This window comes from Artemia sp. Qi Xiang Cuo, unplaced genomic scaffold, assembly GCF_049724085.1.
Source record: "Artemia sp. Qi Xiang Cuo unplaced genomic scaffold, ASM4972408v1 HiC_scaffold_22, whole genome shotgun sequence".
Lineage (NCBI taxonomy): Eukaryota > Metazoa > Arthropoda > Branchiopoda > Anostraca > Artemiidae > Artemia > Artemia sp. Qi Xiang Cuo.
The window spans coordinates 2977732-2997881 of NW_028297431.1; the positions used below are offsets into that span (position 1 = coordinate 2977732).

The 20150-nt window shown below is 38.2% G+C and overlaps 1 protein-coding gene across 1 annotated transcript; it reads right to left on the reverse strand.

Moving 5' to 3' along the window:
- Positions 1-1450: 1450 nt before the first annotated feature.
- Positions 1451-2041, reverse strand: LOC148939056 (uncharacterized). The gene has a single exon (XM_089107352.1). It carries the CDS (start codon positions 2039-2041, stop codon positions 1451-1453), a length of 591 nt encoding a protein of 196 aa, XP_088963478.1.
- Between the last annotated feature and the right edge of the window lie 18109 nt (positions 2042-20150).

Here is a 20150-nt window from a genome sequence, read left to right on the forward strand (position 1 = left end):
ATTCAAAATAACATGTTTATGATATGAAGAATATGGCTGAATGCAGCTATTTAAATATACCAGGCTATTACGGTGACATTTGTTAGATTCAAAGGTAGAAAAAAAGACATATGATTTTACTCCCAAATAATGGTAATTTTTTTCACAAAATGGATGTCCGAAATTTAGGAACTGTCCAATTGCTGAGGTATTACTCTAGACACAAGATTACAAAAGGGATAAACTGGACAATTAATTAAATTGATGAAACTGTTGATTAAGGGGAATTACTTTTTTTAGACCAGGAAAATCAGAATCATTAAAAAATTTCATTAAAAGCTGTAAATGATGCTTAACTGGTCTTGTACCTACAGGGCAACTCTAGAGCATCAATTTTAATCTGTATTTCTTAGGTAGTACCTCATTTTTTTTAACCAATTTTAGCTTATTGTACCAATTATACCTTATTTTACCAATTTTATTAACCGAGTTTTTATTTATTGTAATTTTACAACACTATTACCAAAGTTTTTATATTATTATTCTTTTTTTATGTTTCTTTTTTTATATTCACAAATTAATTATCTGAATGACCAGATTTGTAAATAAAGAGGCAATTCCACAAAACATAATTGTTGCAATGCGTAGATTATTATACTTGAAGTTAATCAAAAATATATTTTTGCTTTTTTTAAATTTTGTTTTTCATTTTTGGGTGTAGACTTCTTTGTTTCTTGGTAAGTTGTCCTTTTTTTCTATCCCTTTTTTTTAGTTGTTGGAGTTGAAGGTCCTTCATCTAGTGATGCAAAAACACTCATAGAATCTTCCAGTGAATCTGAACCTGAAGCAAACAGTTTAAGCAGGAACAAAATATATTTTGGTAGTGGTCCAAACAGTAAAAAGAATAGAAAGAATGAAAGTTATCAAGAATTACTGGCAGGAGAAGGAACATATAAATGTGATGTGTGCAATTATTATTTTTCTAAATCAAGGGATTTTAGTATACACAGGAGAGTACATACTGGTGGGAAGCCATTCAAATGCGATGCATGTAACAATAGCTTTTTTGATTTAAGCTCTTTGAATAGGCATAAAAAACTCCACACAGGTCACAAACCGTTTAAATGTGATATATGTGATAATTGTTTCTCTCGAGCGGACAAATTAAATGAGCACCAAAGAGCACATACTGGCGAGAGACCATTCAAATGTGATATATGCAACAAGAGCTTTTCTGTATCAAGCACTTTGAAAACGCATCAAAGAATACATACTGATGAGAAACCATTCAAGTGTGATTTATGTGACAAGAGTTGTTGAGTTGAGTTGAGTTGAGTTGATTTGAGGTCACCTCACGTCTTCAAGGACCTTGTGACCAAATTTCGTGTTATTTATCTTTCTTCGATGTGCAGTAATCTTCCGACTGCTGCAAATGAAAAGACGGCACTTTATACAATTTTATAGATAGGCACTACACATTTACAAGTTTATCAGTCATTGACAAAAAATCCAATATGAGATTAATTATTGTTAATGAATGTTCACTATTCCATGTAGCATGATTTATCTGCAATGGTAAACCATACAATTCAAAAAAGTCCTTAATCTTTTTCATATATTTTACATATGATGGACAATCGAACAAAATATGTTCCAATGTTTCATTTATTCCACCGATTTCGCAATTGGGATTTTCACCATAAAAACGCCCCATATAACTTCCTGTGCCACAATGTCCTGATCTTATACGAAAAGCAGCTCTTTCTCTTTGTCGGTTAAGATGATGGTAAATGCCAAGATTTGATTTGGCTGAGGTCATGCTGTCATTGCTAATTCTGCTTGTTGCTGTATTACTTAGCAATAATTGGTCATTTCTTGTTATCTCTTGTATTATATTAGCAATCTGGCTAATTTCATTTGGTGTGTCTGGCATTAAAACATCACCATCCAATATGGCTTCTTTTGCTAGTTTGTCCACAGCCTCATTACCCGGGATCCCAGCATGACCAGGCAACCATTGTAAAGATATTGACCAGCCACTATTCAATGAATCAAGCAACATAGAGTAACATTTATGAATTTCAAAACTTTTATTCTTTTTTAGATGGAAATTTAGAATTGCTGTTAGAACACTCTTAGAGTCACAAAATATTACATATGGTTCATGCTTTTGGCAATAACTTCTGATCACATTGACGGCAATTTGAATTGCAATGCACTTTGCCTGAAAAATTGAAGAGAGAGGGGGGAGACAATACTTTTAACTTATTTGGAAATTGGGTATTAAACATGCCAAACCAACTCCCTGATTATCTTTTGAATCATCAGTGAACAACTGGATATGATACTTATATAGGGATTCTGTAAGTCTCTTAAATACAGGAAGTGCATGTGGTATTATGATTGCAGAGAATTCAGTGCTTCCTGATAGTGATTTCAGTATCCAAGGGGGGATTTGTATCACTGAAGGAACCTTCAATGCCATTGTTAGGTTCAGTCTAACATCTTCTTCATTTAGCAATGAAAGAGCAAATTCAATGCAATACTGCTTATTCCTATTCCTGGATGGATTTTTTGTGAGTATTCTACCAGTCTTGATGATTCTGGTTTTAATAGGATTATTGTCACTGATCAAAACCTTTTGAAGATAACTTAGTGCTTGAATTTTCATACGGGTAAAAATTAACGGTACTCCAGCTTCACAGTGTAGAAATTTTGTTGGCGTTGTTTTCCTTGCTCCAAAGGCAATCCGAAGTGCTGAATTTGGGATTGCGTCAATTTTTTTCAGACAACTAATCCCTGACAGAACATATACCTGCAAGCTGTATTAAATTTTTGGATGCACATATACGCAGTAAAACTCCACAAGGAAAGGAGCTTTTACTCCATGTTTGGGTCCAGTAAGCATTTTCATCACATTCAGTCTTTTTTGGCACGATCTGCTTACATCATTAACATGATTTATCCAAGATAACTTAGAATCAATTTTGCAGCCCAGAAATTTAGTCTCTTCAACAAATTTAATTTGATGCCCATCAAGGAGCAATGTTGGCTTTGTCACAAGCTTTTTATTTGTGATTAACATGGCTACTGTTTTTTCCAAGGAAAATTCAATGTCAGCATCACAGGCCCAGGTTTCCAGAGCTCGAAGTGAACTTTGTAAAGCATCTTTTACTTCTTCGATTGTTCTACCTGTGGCCCATAAAGCTATATCATCCGCAAAGACAGATGGGTGAGTAGATCCATCATCTATGGGTATGTCATTGACACTATAATTAAATAAATCGGGACCCAATGCAGAGCCTTGGGGAACAGATCTCATAGGTGTTATTTGGTCCACTGTAGTGTGTTTTCCAACTTTGACCTTGACATTACGTTTGTTTAAGAAACTATTATTATTATCATTATTTATTTATAACCCATCGTTACAAAAACACAAGACAGAGTACAATAAAGATAAAGAAAAATAAAAAAGAGAGAGAAAAAAAAGGGACAAATAATACATCAACGGATACAAACGAGAAAAACACTAAACTGACAAGAAATAAGAAACAATTCTACACTTGCCTAGTGTTTGAGTAAACTATACCAGGGGTGGTTACAAATTTTAATATTAAATCTGGAAATCTAGTTTCCAATTATAAAAGTGGGATGACAGTTTATACATATTACTTAAGTATGTGTTAAGCGTCCAGGGGGGGAGTCTTAAAGTTTACTGATCGAATTTAAAAAAAACTTATTGAATTTTCTGGGGCTTGAGGAGTGGATATATTCGAACCAAACGGCTGAGGTCTCAAAAATGTGGCAATTCTCGTGCAGTATATAGCCAAGCAAGGACAAACCGGTTGAAGCTGAACTTCGTTGCAACCAATCTGCTGTATGCAAAACCGGTACGCTTTTCTAGATGTTGAATTAATAGCTGTCGTGTGTGTCTCAGCGTTTTACCAATCGGTAGTCCAAGATAAATGATGTGATCTGCTGGCTTAATAATTGTCTGTCCAAGGTCTATGGTAGGTGGGACTTGGTTTTCGGGCCAATTAAACAGTAATACCTCTGATTTTGCAGCGTTAAATTCTAGGCCTATCGCAGCATATTGCTTTTGAAAAATAGCAAAATTGCATTCAATGCCACCAATATTCCGGCTCATATTTAAAATATCGTCAGCATAACAAAGAAGAGAAAGGTCAATACCATCCAGAACACACCCCCCTAAACCTGCGGAAATACTTGTTGCAAAGAAGAAAATCAAGAATGGAAGATCGCCTGGTGAAGACTGCATAACTTCGGAAATGATCAAGGCATTAGTGAGGACATGCCTTTCAGTGTGGATAACACTGATCGCAACAGTCTGGCAGTCCGAAAAGGTCCCTGGTGACTGGACCAAAGGGATAATTGTTAAGATATCTAAGAAAGGTGATACACTTATCTGCGGTAACTGGCGAGGTGTAAACCTAGTATCAGTACCATGTAAGTTTGTCGCGCTTGTGATACTCGACCGCCTGAAAAAGCACTCGATCCGTATCTGAGAGAAGAGCAACATGGCTATCGTACAGGTAGATCTTGTTCAGACCTCATTCAAACTCATGACTCTGATAGGAGAAGTGAATGAGTGGTCCAACAGGATATACATGCTCTTCATTGATTTTGAAAAGGCCTTCGATTCTGTGGACCGTGGCACGCTGGGAAATTCTACAGTAGCATATTATGGTGTCCCCAAGAAAATAATAAGTTTGATCATGGCCTTTTACGAAAATACGGAAAGTTGCGTAAAGGCAGAGAACGGAACAACTAGATACTTCCAAATTTTGTCTGGAGTGCGACTGGGTTGCTTTTTATATTTGTTTTGATTTGTCATTTTATTTGAATTTTTTTTTGGATACGCGACTGGATTTAAATTAACTGTCGTAAATAAAATCCTCTCGGACCTCGATTTTGCGTATGTTGTGGCAATTCTGGAACGTACAAAGCAGCGACTCTAGGAGCTCCTTAACAAAGTGAGCGTTAAAGTAGAGAAAGTCGGCCTAAACATCAATACAGACAAGACTAAATCAATGGCAACATCAGGCTCGCCAGTCGAGCTCCTGTACAAAAATCGCAGAGTTGAACAAGTCCGGTAATTTAATTACCTCGGAAGCTGGTTCGATTACACAGGAGAGGTGCAAAATGAGGTCAAGAGAAGAATTTTGGCAAGGCAAACGCTGCTTTCAACAAACTTAAGCCAGTGCGGAAATCAAAGAAGTACTCGCTTGCGCTAAAGCTGCAACTTTTTAATAGCAATGTTTTGTCCGTGCTATTGTATGCTAGTGACTGCTGGAAACTGGATGCTAGGACAGAGAAGACTCACAGCTTTCGAAAATATGTGCTTGAGACTCATGCTGAATATCGGATGGCGTCAAAAAGTCAGCAACATCGGGTTCCACAGAAGAACTGGCCAGCCGCTTATTACTGAAGCGATTAAGAAGAGGAGACGGAGATATGTTGGCCACGTTCTTGGGATGGAGGACACCAGAATCCCGTAAGGTTTAACAATGGCAGCCGCGAGGGCGTCGACAGAGAGGAAGACCGAGAAACACGCTCAGGCGCACGTACGATCGTGATCTACCCATTAATCACAAATCACTACAACCCCAGTTGGAGGATGTACTCACTGCAACGCCAATACGTGACGTTTACCAAGGCTTCTTCGATGCCCTATGCACCACAGATGGCTCAGGAGGACCTAAGTTCTAAGTAGATTCATTTGGTTAAAAATTGGAATTTCTAGTTCCCTTTTAAGTCAAAAGTGATGGAGGGCAGCTAGCCTCCCCCCTTTCCGACAACCCCACTTCACCAAAAGAATCTGATCGAATTTGTGAGATAGTGACTCTGCTCAATCGTCCAAGGAACTAAAACAATGCTTATAGGGTTGAAGCAACCCCCAGTGCCCTAAGGATAGGGTTGTCAGTCATGGGCTGGGGTCATATGAAGTTCTTATGGAATGGTTGGTTGCATAAACTTCAGATGGGGCTCATTTTATTTGAAATTTAAAGTTATCGGGCCCTCTTTAAAAGTCACACTGTGTTGATAAAAACCCCTCCCCCCCCCCCCCCGACGCTCCTCATTTCCTCAAAGACATCCAATAAAAATTTGGAGATAGAAATTTTGTTCATTGTAGTTGAAGATTCCGGAAATTATGTCTTTCATGAAGATACCCCCGCCCCCGCAGCTTTCAGGGCAAGGGTTGTAAGTTATGCCCCTGGGGTATACAAGGTTTTTTTAAGAAAAGGTGGTTGTATATACTTCGGAGGGGACTCATTGGATTGGTAATCTGAATTTATAGTACCCTTTCTAAGAGACAAAGTGATGAGAAGGCAGTTACCCTACCCCACCCAAAAAATAAATGTCCAGTTTTCCAGAAATATATCGAATAAAAATTTTGAGACAGTCATTTTATTTAAAATAGTCCAAAGATCATATAACAAGGCTTTTGAGGTTGATATAAACCACCAAAGTTTAGTGGTGAAGGTTGTAAATTATGCCGCGGAACATCTAAGGTTTTTATGAAAGGGATAGTTGTTTAACTTTAGAAGAGGCTTATTTGGTTGGCAATTGGAAAACCTATATACTTTTTAAGCATCAAAAGGGATGGAAAGCATTTAGCTCCTCCCTCCCCGACAGCCCCTCTTTTCACCGAACACATCTGAATGAAAATATGAGATAGCGACTTTGTTAAAAATAGTTCAAATAACATATAATAATGTATTTAGGGGTAAAACAACCCCCCAGTGCCCTGGGGAGAGGGTTGTAAGTTATGTCATGTAGGAATAGGAACGGGCGGTCGTATGAACTTCAGATGGGGCTTATTTAATTTAAATTTGGAAGTTATGGTGCCCTTTTAAGATTCAAAGTGAGAGTTTAATCTTGGGACCTCTACTTTTCATTACTTTCATTCATCGAGTGAAATACTGCCTGTCAGAGGCTGGTATCATCCACTTTGCAGATGACAATTCGTTCTTTCCGGCAGCGCCTTCACTTGATGTTTTATATAATAAAATTCATAATGCAGTTTCTGAATTTCTAACTTTTGCGCAGCAAAATATGCTAACCCTAAACTTTTCTAAAACCTTTTTCATGATATTTTCTAGACTTTCGTCTAGTGCTGGAAATGACCATATCACGGTTCAAGATAATGTGATAAAGAGAGTAGCAACAACGTAGTATGTGGGTCTTTTAATTGATGAAAACCTGTCGTGGGAAAACCATTCAAGTGCAATAGCTGAAAAATTAAGCAGAGGCCGTGGGGTGATGCGAAGAATTAAAAATCTAGTCCCAAAAAAGATCCTGAAAATGATTTATTTTTCTATATTTTACCCATATATTAGCTACGGATGCTCTATATGGGTAAGTAATTTTGTTACATGTTTCAAAAGAGTACAAAAACTTCAGAATAGAGCTGTAAAATTATTATCTGAATTTGATGATTCTGATGAGGTTCCTGCTTATGAGCATTTCAAAAAGAATAAGTTAATGGATGTATCCCAAATTCGAGATTACCAAGTCGCGATTTTCTCGCATAAATATTTGACTCAGCTGCTCACCCCAGCTTTTGAAAATATTTTTACTTTTAATAGAGACCTTCATGATCATAATGCAAGAAAAGCTGATGACTTAACTCATGAGTTTAGGAGCACCACTCGGGTATCTTTTGTGATTCGCCATTATGGTCCCCATGTTTGGAATATATTGCCCGAGTGTGTGAAAAATGCGCCTAGTCTTCCGGCTTTCAAGTCACGGGCAAAGAAGTTTCTTTTATCTTGTGAGTGAATTTTGTGTTATGCCCACTCCTGGTTGTCATTCTATTTAAGGTATTTCCCCGATTTAGTTTGCTTTTTTTTCTTTTTTTTCTATCTACTTCTTGTTTTTTCCTCTTTCTCTCTTTTTTCCTTTATTCCTTCATAAGATAATTTTCTTGTGTGTTGATTAGCAAGGTATGGATGTTACTTTAATTATCTGAGAGTGATAACCTCGCTTGCCCTTTCAAGCTTATTGTCTTTCTTGGCAGGCGAAAGGCGAATAGTGTTTGTTTTATTTTTTAATAAATGTATATCTCATATCTCATATCTCAGAGTAACCAGCCCCCTCATCCGTGCTCATCATTTCCCTTAACACCTCCAATGAAAATTTGGAGATAGCAATTTTATTTTATCGAAGTTGAAGGCTTCAGAAATGATTTCTGTGATACCCCCCTCCCGCCACCACATCTTGGAGGACAAGGGTTGCAATATGCCCGGGGGCCACCGAAGGTTCTGATATTCAGGGTGGTCTTATTGGTGTTGGTCGCGACTCATTGGATTGGTCATACTCTAACATTGTATGGCCCTTTATAATTTTCCAAGTTATAATAATGCTGCGACCCCCCCCCAGACCGAAACCCGTAGTTTTTTCCCAGGACGTATTCAATATATATTTTGAGACAGTCCTTTTATTCAAAGTAGTCCAAATATCATATAAAAAGGCTTTTGAGGTTGATACAAACCACTAGAGCCTGAGGGCGAGGGTTTGAGAATATGCACCTGGGGTATTTAAGGTTCTTATCGAAGGGATCGTTGTATAAACTTTATAGGTAGCTCATTTTGTTGAAATTGTAAGTTATAGTTCGCTTTTAAGATTCAATAGCGTTGGAGGTCAGTTAGCCCCCCCCCCGCCCAACTAACCCTGTTTTCAGCAAACGTATCTGATTGAAATTATGTGATGGCAATTTTGTTTAAAATAGTCCAAAGAATATATTACAAAGTCTCCAGGGTTGGCACAACCCCCCAAAGCCCTGGACCAAGGGCTTGAAGTTATGCTCTCCGTGCTCATCATTTCCCTTAACACCTCCAATGAAAATTTGGAAATAGCAATTTTATTTATCGAAGTTGAAGGCTTCCGACATTCTGTCTGTGGGAACAACCCACCCCCCTCCCCCCACTACCTCTTTTAGGGAAAGGGGTGCAATATGCCCTGGGGACATATGTGGTTATTATAGAAAGGGTGGTAATATTTTTTTTGGAAATTACTAATTGGTTTGGTCATAATCGGTTGTTTTTGTGCCCTTTTTAAGATTAAAAGTGATCCGAACGCAGCTACCCCCCCCCCCCCCCCCCACATAAACACTTCTTTTTTTTCCAAGACGTATTCAATAGATATTTTGAGACAGTCCTTTTATTCAAAATAATCCAAATATCATATAACAAGGCTTTCGAGGTTGATACAAACCATCAGAGCCTGAGGGCGAGGGTTTGCGGTTATACACCTGGGGTATTTATGGTTCTTATCGAAGGGATTGCATAAACTTTAGAGGTTGCTCAATTTGTTGAAGTTGGAAGTTCTATTTCTCTTTTAAGAGTCAATAGTGATGGAGGCCAAGTAGCCCCTCCCCCACCAAACAACACTCTTTCCACCAAATGTATCTGATTGAAATTATGCGATTGCAATTTTGTTTAAAATAGTCCAAAGAATATATAACAATGTCTCCAGGGTTGGCACAACCCCCCAAATTCCTGGGCCAAGGGCTTGAAGTTCTGCCCTCGGGATATATAAGGTTTTTATGGATTGGGTTGACGTATTAAATTAAGGTGGATCTAATTTGATTTAAAATTGAAAGTTATAATGCCCTTTTTAAGATTCAAAGTGATTTGAGACCCTCCCTCCCCCCCATGCCCATCATTTCCCATAACAAACATCCAAACAAAGTTTTGAGGCATCAATTTTTTTCAACATTGTTAAAAGGTTTAGTAATTATGCGTAGCAATAGTTGTAGTAGCGGTAGCAGCATTAGTAGCAGTATGCAAATAGCACCTTGTTTTCAACAGCCCCTTCAACACATGATGAAATTTTCAACTTAATACCATCAAACGGTCGTGAAGCATTGCTGATTCGGCCTCTTGACAACCTATATGGGCATTGGGTTTCGATTTTTTTCAATAGTTACAATATTGCCCAAAATTTTCGCCTTAGTACCCATAAGTTTATTAGTACTAGCAGTAGTTATAGTAGTAACAGTAGCACCAGTAGTTATAGTAGTCGCAGTAGGAGTACAGTTAATATTAGTGATCTCAGCTTAGTAGCAGTAGTAGTGGTAGCAGTAATAATAATAGAAGCATTAGCTGTGGGAGCAGAAGCAGTAGTATTATAATGCAAATAATGTATTTTGATTAGTTCAACATCCCCAACAACAAGCGTTGTAAGTTTTAATTTTACATACGAAACTGCTCCGAAGGTATTGCTAATATGCCCTTTTGACAACCTCCATACGGATGGTAGGTTGTCATCAGTACAACAGAATTATTCTCTGAAAATTTCACCTTCCTAGGTTGCAGATTTTGAACTAGCCAAAAGACACTCTGTGCATACATTTAATGCTGCTTCTGTAACTAACGACACTAATGGCATTAAGTTGAAACTTTTAGGAAACGTTTAGGGGAAGTTTCAATCAAACGAAAAAACTACATGCATGCAATTATTAAAAGAGCATATAACAATATAGCGATATAAGTGCATAAGCAGTGATGCTATGTCATAGCTAGTAATATCATTTATATCTTGAAGGAGATAGATATTTTGATCGGATATTAAAAGTACTAGTGTCCTCTTTAAGAGTCAAAAGTGGTTGGAGGGCAATCAACCTTCCTCTTTATCTCATAATTTTCCAGACAGGCATTTTGTTCAGCAAAGCTAAACAGTCTAGTAACTATATCTCTAGGGTTATTGGGTAGGTCAGCCCCCCGCAGTTATTTAATTTGCCCATTATGTTTAAAAACTATATGTTGCTTTAAAATTAAATCAAAACGCACTGTTTAGATGCTGGTTGCCAATAACACATCTCAACAATATACCAAGAACGACTGAGGGTATTAAGCTGAAACTTTCGGGGCTATTTCTATTACTATTTCCGCTCTTAATATTTTACTAAATCAAAAGTGTATCCAGGCTGTGAAAGAACATGGATATAATTTTTTGGGTATTAAGTTAATGGTATTAAGTTTTATTTATAAGGTCAACTAGAGGATGTTGATGACGAAATTAAACACTACTACTTGTGTCATGATTTTCAAAAGGGTTTATGTTGTTAAAAATAGCTGAGAAAGTACTAACAAAACTTGCATGATGGGCGTGGCAGCTTGATAGGTAGTTAATGATTGGTATATGGGGGTTCTGGAAGAGCGGCGTTGACCGTTGAGGGATGAGGGAAGGAGGGACTTGGGCCCCGAGTGTGGGACTTGGGAGTCAAGTGTAGGACTTGGGGACCTGCTTGGGGTTTCAGGGGCCCTTGCGTGGGATTTGATACCCGGGAGTGGTGACATGGAGTCCTGTCATGTTCATTACGATACTATGCCCTTTTCTAGATCATAACCAGAAAAAAAATTAATGGAGGTATGGGCACTGCCACACCCATAATACATATTCTACTATTATTAATGGTAAGCCTTGGGTTCAATAATATGCCATGGACTGAATACAGAAGATTATGAATAACTACTAGGACGAGAAGCTTTAAAAAAAAAACAATGATTATATATAACATCCAAACCCATAAAATTCAGTAAATGCGCATTTTAAACCGCTCCCTTGTAAATATACCAAATTACACGTAATGAATACAACATCTCAATAGTAATGTAAGATGATTTTAAAAATATGCAATTCTTTAACTATAAGGGGACTGTAAATACCATTTGATAAACTATTAAGATTAGTCCCATCACACACTAAGAATACAATGAAAAATAAATCACTTACTTCTTGCTTGTAGCTTTCATCATTACAATTTCTTTTGGTAGAATCCATGTTCCTAGTTCAAATTCAATTTATTGACTAAAAAAAGTAATGTCCATTGTTCTTTTATAATGAAACACAGTGTTAAGATAATTCAATGAGTGTTAACGGAAATCCTTGGCATGGTTACAGAAACATTCAAATCTGAGACTTCAAGATATGATTGCGTGCATGAAACGGTTTCCTATGCCTAGAAAAACAATTGAAAACACAACATTCAAAGAAACATTTATTAAAGGCATTGAGTTAAAAAACAAAGCAGTGTGAAAAATCAGGTCTGTCTAAAATGCTTGATTGATAGTTAAAAACATAGCAGTGTGGAATACCGTCTAAAAACAATTCTTAAAGACCATTAGGCAGCATTTAATATAAAAAATACGCTCATCGAATCAAAAGCTATTAATTGCATTCATTGTTTAAAATCAGAGCGAGGATACGATGCATTGGTAACTCCGTTAGCACATTGGAATAGGACTCTTGTTGTATCACCGGGATCGGTGTCTTTTTGTATGGTCATGTGATGTGTTTTGTTATATGGGAGTGTGTGTTGATGTGTTGTTATATGAGTGGTTATGTCTGTTGTTGTAGGGGCGTAGGACGCATCGGGTCGAGGGGGGGGCAGTTGAGAGTTTTTTTAACTTTTATAAAATGCTTTTTACAAACCATCAGCTTTTTCAGCCATATCTAATGTAAATTTGAATGTCTAGGGGGGCAGCTGCCCCCCCTCCCTACGCCCCTGGCGGGGGGGTTGGTATTTATATGGGGTTATGGGGTGTTATTTGTGTGTGGGTGTGTGTTGTTATGTGGGTGGTTATGTGGGTTGTTGTATGGATGGTGTTGTTATATGGGTGGTTATGTCTGTTGTTGTATGGTTGGGGGTACTGTCTGCTTGGAATATAGGGCCGCTTTTATGGAGAGGATACAGTATTCGTTTATTGGTGGGGAAAATTATTCTTGTAAAAGTTATTATAAAAAAAAAAATAAAGGCCGTTAATTAGAATATATAGCTCTTATGAAAGTACTAAAAAAAAGCTTTAGAGTAAAGAGCGAGGTATTGACTAGGGGGCGAACCCAATCATATACGTAATAATTTCTGTTCGTTTTCAGTTTTGATGTTGCTCCTTACTTTCAGTTGAAAAACTTGTTTTTTTTTAATTTAATTTAATCTTTTTTTTAAATAACGCTGGGAAATCTGGCGCCCCCTTCATAGCAATGTCCCTTCCCCCAGGAAAACTTCCTCAATGGAAAGATCCTCCCACGTAACCCCCGACCCACCCCTCCACCCCCGCCCACTACCATCAAAAATTCCCCCTGAAAACGTATGTATGCTTCCCAATAACCAATACTATATGTAAACATTGAACAAAGTTCATAACTTGCAGCCATTCCCCGGGGACTGTGGGGGATTAAGTCATCCTCAAAGACATGGTTATTATATTTTTCGACCATGCTGAGCAAAATGGTTATCTCAAAATTTTGATCGGGTGACTGAGGGAAAAAACGAGCGTGGGAGGGGGCCTAGTTGTCTTTTATTTTTTTTGGTCACTTAAAAAGGGCACTACAACTTTTAATTTCTGCTCGAATAAGCCCTCCCAAGACATTCTAGGATCACTGGGTCGATACGATCACCCATGGGGAAAAGAAACAAAAAACAAATAAACACGCTTCCGTGATCTTTCTTCTGGCAAAAAATACAAACGTCCACATTTTTGCCGATAGGAGCTTGAAACCTCTACAGGAGGTTTCTCTGATATGCTGAATCTGATGGTGCGATTTTCATTAAGGTTCTATGACTTTTAGGGGGTGTTTCCGCCGTTTTGTGAAAATTGGGCAATTTTTTTCAGGTGCATATCTATTGTGGGTAGGACTCAACTTGATAAAACTAATATATTTGAAATCAGCTTAAAAATCCGATTTTGTTGACGTATCAATTGGTATCAAACTTCCGTTTTTTAGAGTTTCGGTTACTATTGAGCCGGGTTGCTCCTAACTTACAGTTCGTTATCACGAACTGTTTGATTAGTAAAACTAGCAGAGGTAGAAATATTAGTAGTGACATGCAAGTGAAGCCCTTTTCATCTTAATACTCTAAGCATTTCAATTTGTTACAATTAAAGTAGTAGTTGCAGTAGTTTAATTGAGTAGTGACGCCCTTTTAATCTTAATACTCTAAGAATTACAATTTGTGGTAATTGTAGTAGTTTAATTCAGTAGTGGTAGAAATGTTAGTAGTGACATGCAAATTCTCCTTTAAGTATTATCTGAAAGTCCAAACTTAATACCCAAATCCATTCTTGAGATACGCCCTTTTGACGATCCGTATGCATAAAGTGCGTTTAAATTTATTTCAAATCCCCCTCTATATTCGGGCAAGTTTTCACCTTCATACGTGTAGCCTTAATTGTACAAGTATTATAGCAATAACAGTAGTAGTAGGAGCAGCAGTAGCAGCAATAATGCATTATTGTTAGCAGTATTAACATACGTACTACACAGCACTATTAATAGCAATAGTAGCAGACCCATTTTGCCTTTTGGTCAGCTGACCATCCCACTCATGATGCACCAGAAGTTTCCTCTTCATAAGGTAAACCGTTCCAAAAATATTCCTTATATGCCCATATTAGCAATATGTGAGTACATAGTGTGTTTTGCTTTAGTTCAAGTTTTCCGTCAACGTTTCCTCAGATGTTTATTTCAATATCTTCAACCTTAGTAGTTCTCGCTACAGAAATAGCTGTTTTAACGACAGTAGAAGTTGTGTGATAACATGAAAACCAGTGGTAGGTATAGTAATTGTAGCGTGAAAATATTGCCTTGTTGGTCAATTGACCATCGTTTAAAAGTTCCAAAATAATGTTCTCAGTCATTTCTGAGTTACATCCTTTTGACAACTGATATACATATAACGTTTTTTGATTTAGTTCAATACTGCTCTCAAAATTCCCTAATCACTTTTGGCTCTAAAAAAAGGGCCCCGTAAACTCCAGTTTCAAATAAAATGAACCCAAGCTGAAGATTTTACGACCACCCATTCCGTAAAAATCTCACATGCCCCTAGGGCGTAACTTAAAACCCTTGTCTGAGCTTTCCTCTGATTATGTTGGCTCTTAAAAAGGGCACTAAAATTTCTGATTACCAATCCAAAGATTACGAATCAATCTTTCTATAAAACCTTATACACCCCCAGGACATTACTTAAAACCTTTGCCTTGAGGGCTATGGGGGGTTGTTGTTGTAATCCTCAAATATCTAATTTCCGGACCTTAAAACTACGCTGTGCAAAATGGAGAAATCAAAATTTTGATTGGACTGATTTGAGGAAAAGATCGGCCGGGGGGGGGGCTGTTGAGACTCCCCAACATTTATCATCAAAAAAATTTCACTGTCCCATTTAATTTCCAATAGAATGACTTCCTTTCGAAGTTCCTACGATAATATCTTCTGTATGAAGTGCAGTAGTAAAAAAAACAACAGCACTGTTCTTTACTTCCTATGATAAATAATGACCTATATAAGATATAACGACCTCATGACCTATATTGCGTTTGTCAAAGAACTAAGAATTGAAGTACATTCTGAATTTATTCTAAAAAAGTTTCATCACAATTCTTTAAGACAAGACAAAAATAAGATATTCTTTTTCTTTCACTTTTTATTAAACTAATTTTTTTTTCATATGCGTATAGAAAGGCCAGGGGAGGGGGAGGGGCATGCCCCCCCCCCCGGCTAAAGCCCCGGGGGGTTATGCCCTTCCCCACAATACTGGCGGTATGTTTTTCTAGAACCAATTTACATGACGTTAGGGTGGTTCAAACAGTCAAAATTTGATTGAAACAAGCTGGAGGAAGACTGGATGTACTTGCTACTACTACTACTAATAACTCACCACAGCAGCAAGCCACCTGAGGCCAACATAGCTACGCACGCTCCTCTTCCATCCTAATCTATTCAAAGCCTCCCTCTTTACATCCTCCCAGGAAGTTTCTTTTTCCTTCAAATCTTTCTTTATGACACCCTACCACCCCAGACGAGGATGACCTGCTTTCTGTTTAAATCTAGACGGTTGGCCGAAAAGGACAATCTTCGGCACTCTGTCATCCTTCATCCGTAGAACATGTACTGACCATCTCAACCTTTCTATCATTATAGCCCTAGATAGCGTAATTGAAGCACATTTTTCGTACAGCCTACTGTTTGAAATACGGTCAGTCAGCCGTGTACCCAGAACAATCCGTAGGCAAAGTCTCTGGGAAATATCTAGCAAATCATCATCCGCTTTTCAGAGCCCCCTTGCTTCAGGGCCATATTTGACCACTGTCATCACTGTAGCTTCCAATAGTCTAATCTTGTATGGAAGACTTATCTTCCAATTCTTCGAAACTTTTTTTTAGCTGTGATAAAACACCCTGAGCATATAAATCATTAGCACAATCTAAGTCCTGGAGAGTTTTTCCTCGCCATTTGATTCCATGGTCTCCCATTGCTTTTCCTTTGCTCTTTAAGACAAATTCCATCAAAATGATCCATATGAAGGAACATAACCCTGCTTAACATCTAATTTAATGCATAACCAGCTGCTAACCTCATTTCCTACCTTAACCGTAGCAGTGTTATTCTGCGTGCATAGCACTGATCATTTTAATGTATTTGTCTGGTATAACATACAAGGATAATACCTTTGCTAAAGCTCTTCTATCAACAAAATCGAATGCTTGCTCAGATTCTATAAGACTGAGGACCTAGGGTGTTTGACAACTCATGCACTTCTCAAATATAAACCTATGAGTGAAAATTTGGTCTAAACGTCCTCTGCATTTTCTAAAACCGCGCTGTTCTTCTCTTGCTACCTACAGAGACCAGGCCACTTCCTCAATAATTACCACATTCACTCTTATCACCTTTCTTATAGAGTGGTTCACTTAAGGTTTTCCTAAAATCATTAAGTGCTTCCCCTTTTTCAAAAATCATATTCATAGCCTTAGTAACTTATTTCTAACCTCAGGGCCACCATATTTAAGAAACACATTTACCACACTATCAGCACAAGGAGCCTTATTATTTTTTAATCCTTTTAGTACTGTCGCTAATTATTCCTCACAAAACAAAAAAACCGCCACATCCAAGGAATTACAAACTTCTTAATTTTCCAAGATACCTTTTCCTGCAACTGTTTCTCGGTTTAGCACACTCCCAAAATTTTCTGTCCATCTCTCTTTAACTCATTGCTTATCAATAATTACGACCCCGTTTCTATCTTGAACTAGGACAAGTCCGGATTGACTACTCACTCTCAAGTTTATTAACATGCCAGCACAACATTTTAATATTATGCCGTCTAGCTGCATCTTCCAGATCCTCGACAATTTCATCCACGGCCTCCACTTCACACCTTCTTAGTTCATATTTTAATGCTTTCTCCACTTTCTTTACTTTCCTTTTGTTTTCGTGAGATCCATCACTCACATAATTCTTGAGCCCCGTCTCCTCTCTATTAAACATAAAGCTTTTTCATTACTACTCCTAGCTGCAGTCCTAACTTTCTTCCCTAAGACATCATCAGCAACTTCACAAATTGTTATTTTAAAATTATTCCAACCATATTTCACATTGTCAAATTTTAAACTCTCAAGTTTATTATCCAAGTGTTCCTGTAAAGTTTCTTTCAAACTCTCATCTTGGAGTCTACCAGCATCATAACTTCCTGGGAGATAGTTACCCTTCCAAAAGTCCAGCTTTAAATTAACCATAGACACTACTAGATGGTGATCTTTAGTTTCAACATCAATAACAGCAGTCCTATATACCCTAGCACCTTGTATTGATCCTGCCCGTTTTCTGTTTACTATAACCTAATCAATAAGGTTTGCTGTCTTACCATCACGTGAATTCCATGTCAACTTCTGGGTCCTTTTATGACCAAACACCGTATTGGTTATACCTATTAAATTACAAAAGTCTGTAGCCATGACTGTTTTCTTTTCCTACACCAAATTTAACTAGGCTAGGATACCATCTTCCTTATTTCTACTGACCTGGGCGTTGAAATTTCCCAGTGAAAACACCATATTTCTACCAGGGAACCTGTCTATTTGCTCCTGTAACTGTAAGTAAAATTCACCTGAGTCACTGGTATCTCTGTCAATCGGTTCTAAAGGGACACATACTACTATAACTGATACCCTGAACTTTTTAATCATAAAAAGAGTAATAAGTATTCTGTTATTAATACCTTTCCAGCCTAAAAAAGACTTATCAGCTTCCTTATTCATCATGAGCCCTACTCCCTGTCTATGTATCCAATCTTTCCAGCCTGAGTAAACAAATTCTGTTTACTTCTTGGGGGGCAGCGGCCCCCCTAGACCTTCAAATTTACATTAGATATGGCTGAAAAAGCAGATGGTTGGAAAAGCACTTGATTAAAGGCCCTCCATCACACTCGACTGCCCCCCTAGACAATATGCTGCCTACACCCATGCTTCCTACCCCTGGGATATGAGTTCCTGAAACTCCTAATAAGTCCGGTTCGACTCGTCTGAAATCGTTATTCAAAATATCGATACGATAGTAATTTTTTAACGTTGTAACATTCCAAGTTCCAGTTTTCATGTTCTTTAAATCATTGAGAGAAAAGGTTTTATTAAAAAAATTGAAATGATTTTGGCCTCAGGAGAGGCAATGATCCCGGTTACCAGTACAGGAAGGGGATCAACATATCGTCGCAAGTCTACACCGAAGCACTTAAGCCGGCTTAGAACCGGACAGCAAGAAGTCCCTGGGACATCCAGTATGAATAGAGGCTTTGTGCAATCCTGAGCCCATCTTGGTCAAAACATGGTTTTCAGCACTTGGCGATGCTCTTGTATCAACAAGAGTCAAAATCCTGCACAGACAGTCTCAAGCCTATTACCTCCGACCCGTTATATATTCATGTCTTCAAATATTATGCTACTACAGGGAGGCAACCCATAGTAGATAAATTAGCTCGGAAGAGGTTTTTCAGCCCGAAAAAACAAATCCGTCAAAAAAGACCAAACCCAGAAGAATTATTCATTAATCGTCAGTAATGAATACAGTAATGAATCCACTGAATACATTGTAATGAATCCAGTGCGAATGCTGTGTCGTTTACTAGCTTAGGCTATAATTTTCTCGAGGGGTGCCACTCCTCAAGTGGGAAAAGTTGACCGCAAGGTCCCCAGTCTTGCAGGTACCCTGAAAGAGCCGAGGCAGCCTGTTACAGAGGCCGTTGTCCATAGATCTGGATCTTACTCCCAGCCGCAGTTATCCTCCTCGAGAGGATCCTCCCATGATAGTGTTCTGCATCACCATGTACTTTCACCCATTACTGGGAGGAGGTTTGTACGTCTCACAGGACGTACGGACAGGGGCTGTATATTCGCGTATGGGGAGGGTGCCCTAGTTTCTTTTATGGACCCCCAGGGAAAAGGTCCCGGTTGGTCCGTGCCCCCTATGAAGGTACCCTACATATCTGTAGGGCGTTCCCCTTTCACCTCCCGGGGGCACGCTGAGTGGCCGCGGAGAGGCCCCTAAAGAGCAGTTGACTCATTAAGCATTTTCTTTTTGAATAGAGGAAATTACAAAAAATTCGATGACGTTATTTCTAGCTTTTTTTTCTTTATGTTTATTATTCTCTCATTTTTTCCTATTTCACTACGACTTTTACTAACATCTCCTTTTTTTTGAATCTCAAAGAATCACAGAGGTATATTTTCATTGAAATTTTAATATATACACAATTAAATAGCTTGTTTTAGTTACTTTAGCGACTATCTGTTTCAATGTATGAGTGTTTGTACCCCTTATACATGCAAGTTTCCACTGAAACGCAGCAACTTTCAAGACTCTCCAACAGGTTCGATATTACAAGCCCTGGGGAGGGGGGCACACAGGTGTGACAAACTTTCTCTAGAAAAAATAAAACTTTGCATATTTTATAGACAGTGTATATTTTATGGCACAGTTTTTTGTTTGATCATACCAAAAGAAGAGAAAAGAGGAGAATTAGAAAAGAAGGAAACAAAAAAAACAGGAACGCTCCAGTAAAGGTGAAAAAAGGTTAAAGACAACTAGACCTTAAAGTACACTATTAGACCCTTTAAGTCCAAACCGGCGGAGCTGACCTTCGTTTCAAGGCCCTTCAGCCGGGAAGTGCAATGGGGGGCTGGGGGCCAACCACCCTGTGCTTTCACACATCCTTCCTGCTTACCATCCCAAGATTTCTCCAGGTATTGATTTAGAGCTGGGTCGACTCTAACTGAGCTGACAGTCAGGTCATTGACCCCTGTCTGAAACCAAACAACCACCCACACTAGGAATTGAACCCCTCCCCTTCGGACAAAAGATTCCAAATC

Bases quoted from the DNA above. Each gene is read 5' to 3' on its own strand.
- LOC148939056 (XM_089107352.1), bottom strand. From the start codon at position 2,041: ATGTTGCTTGATTCATTGAATAGTGGCTGGTCAATATCTTTACAATGG.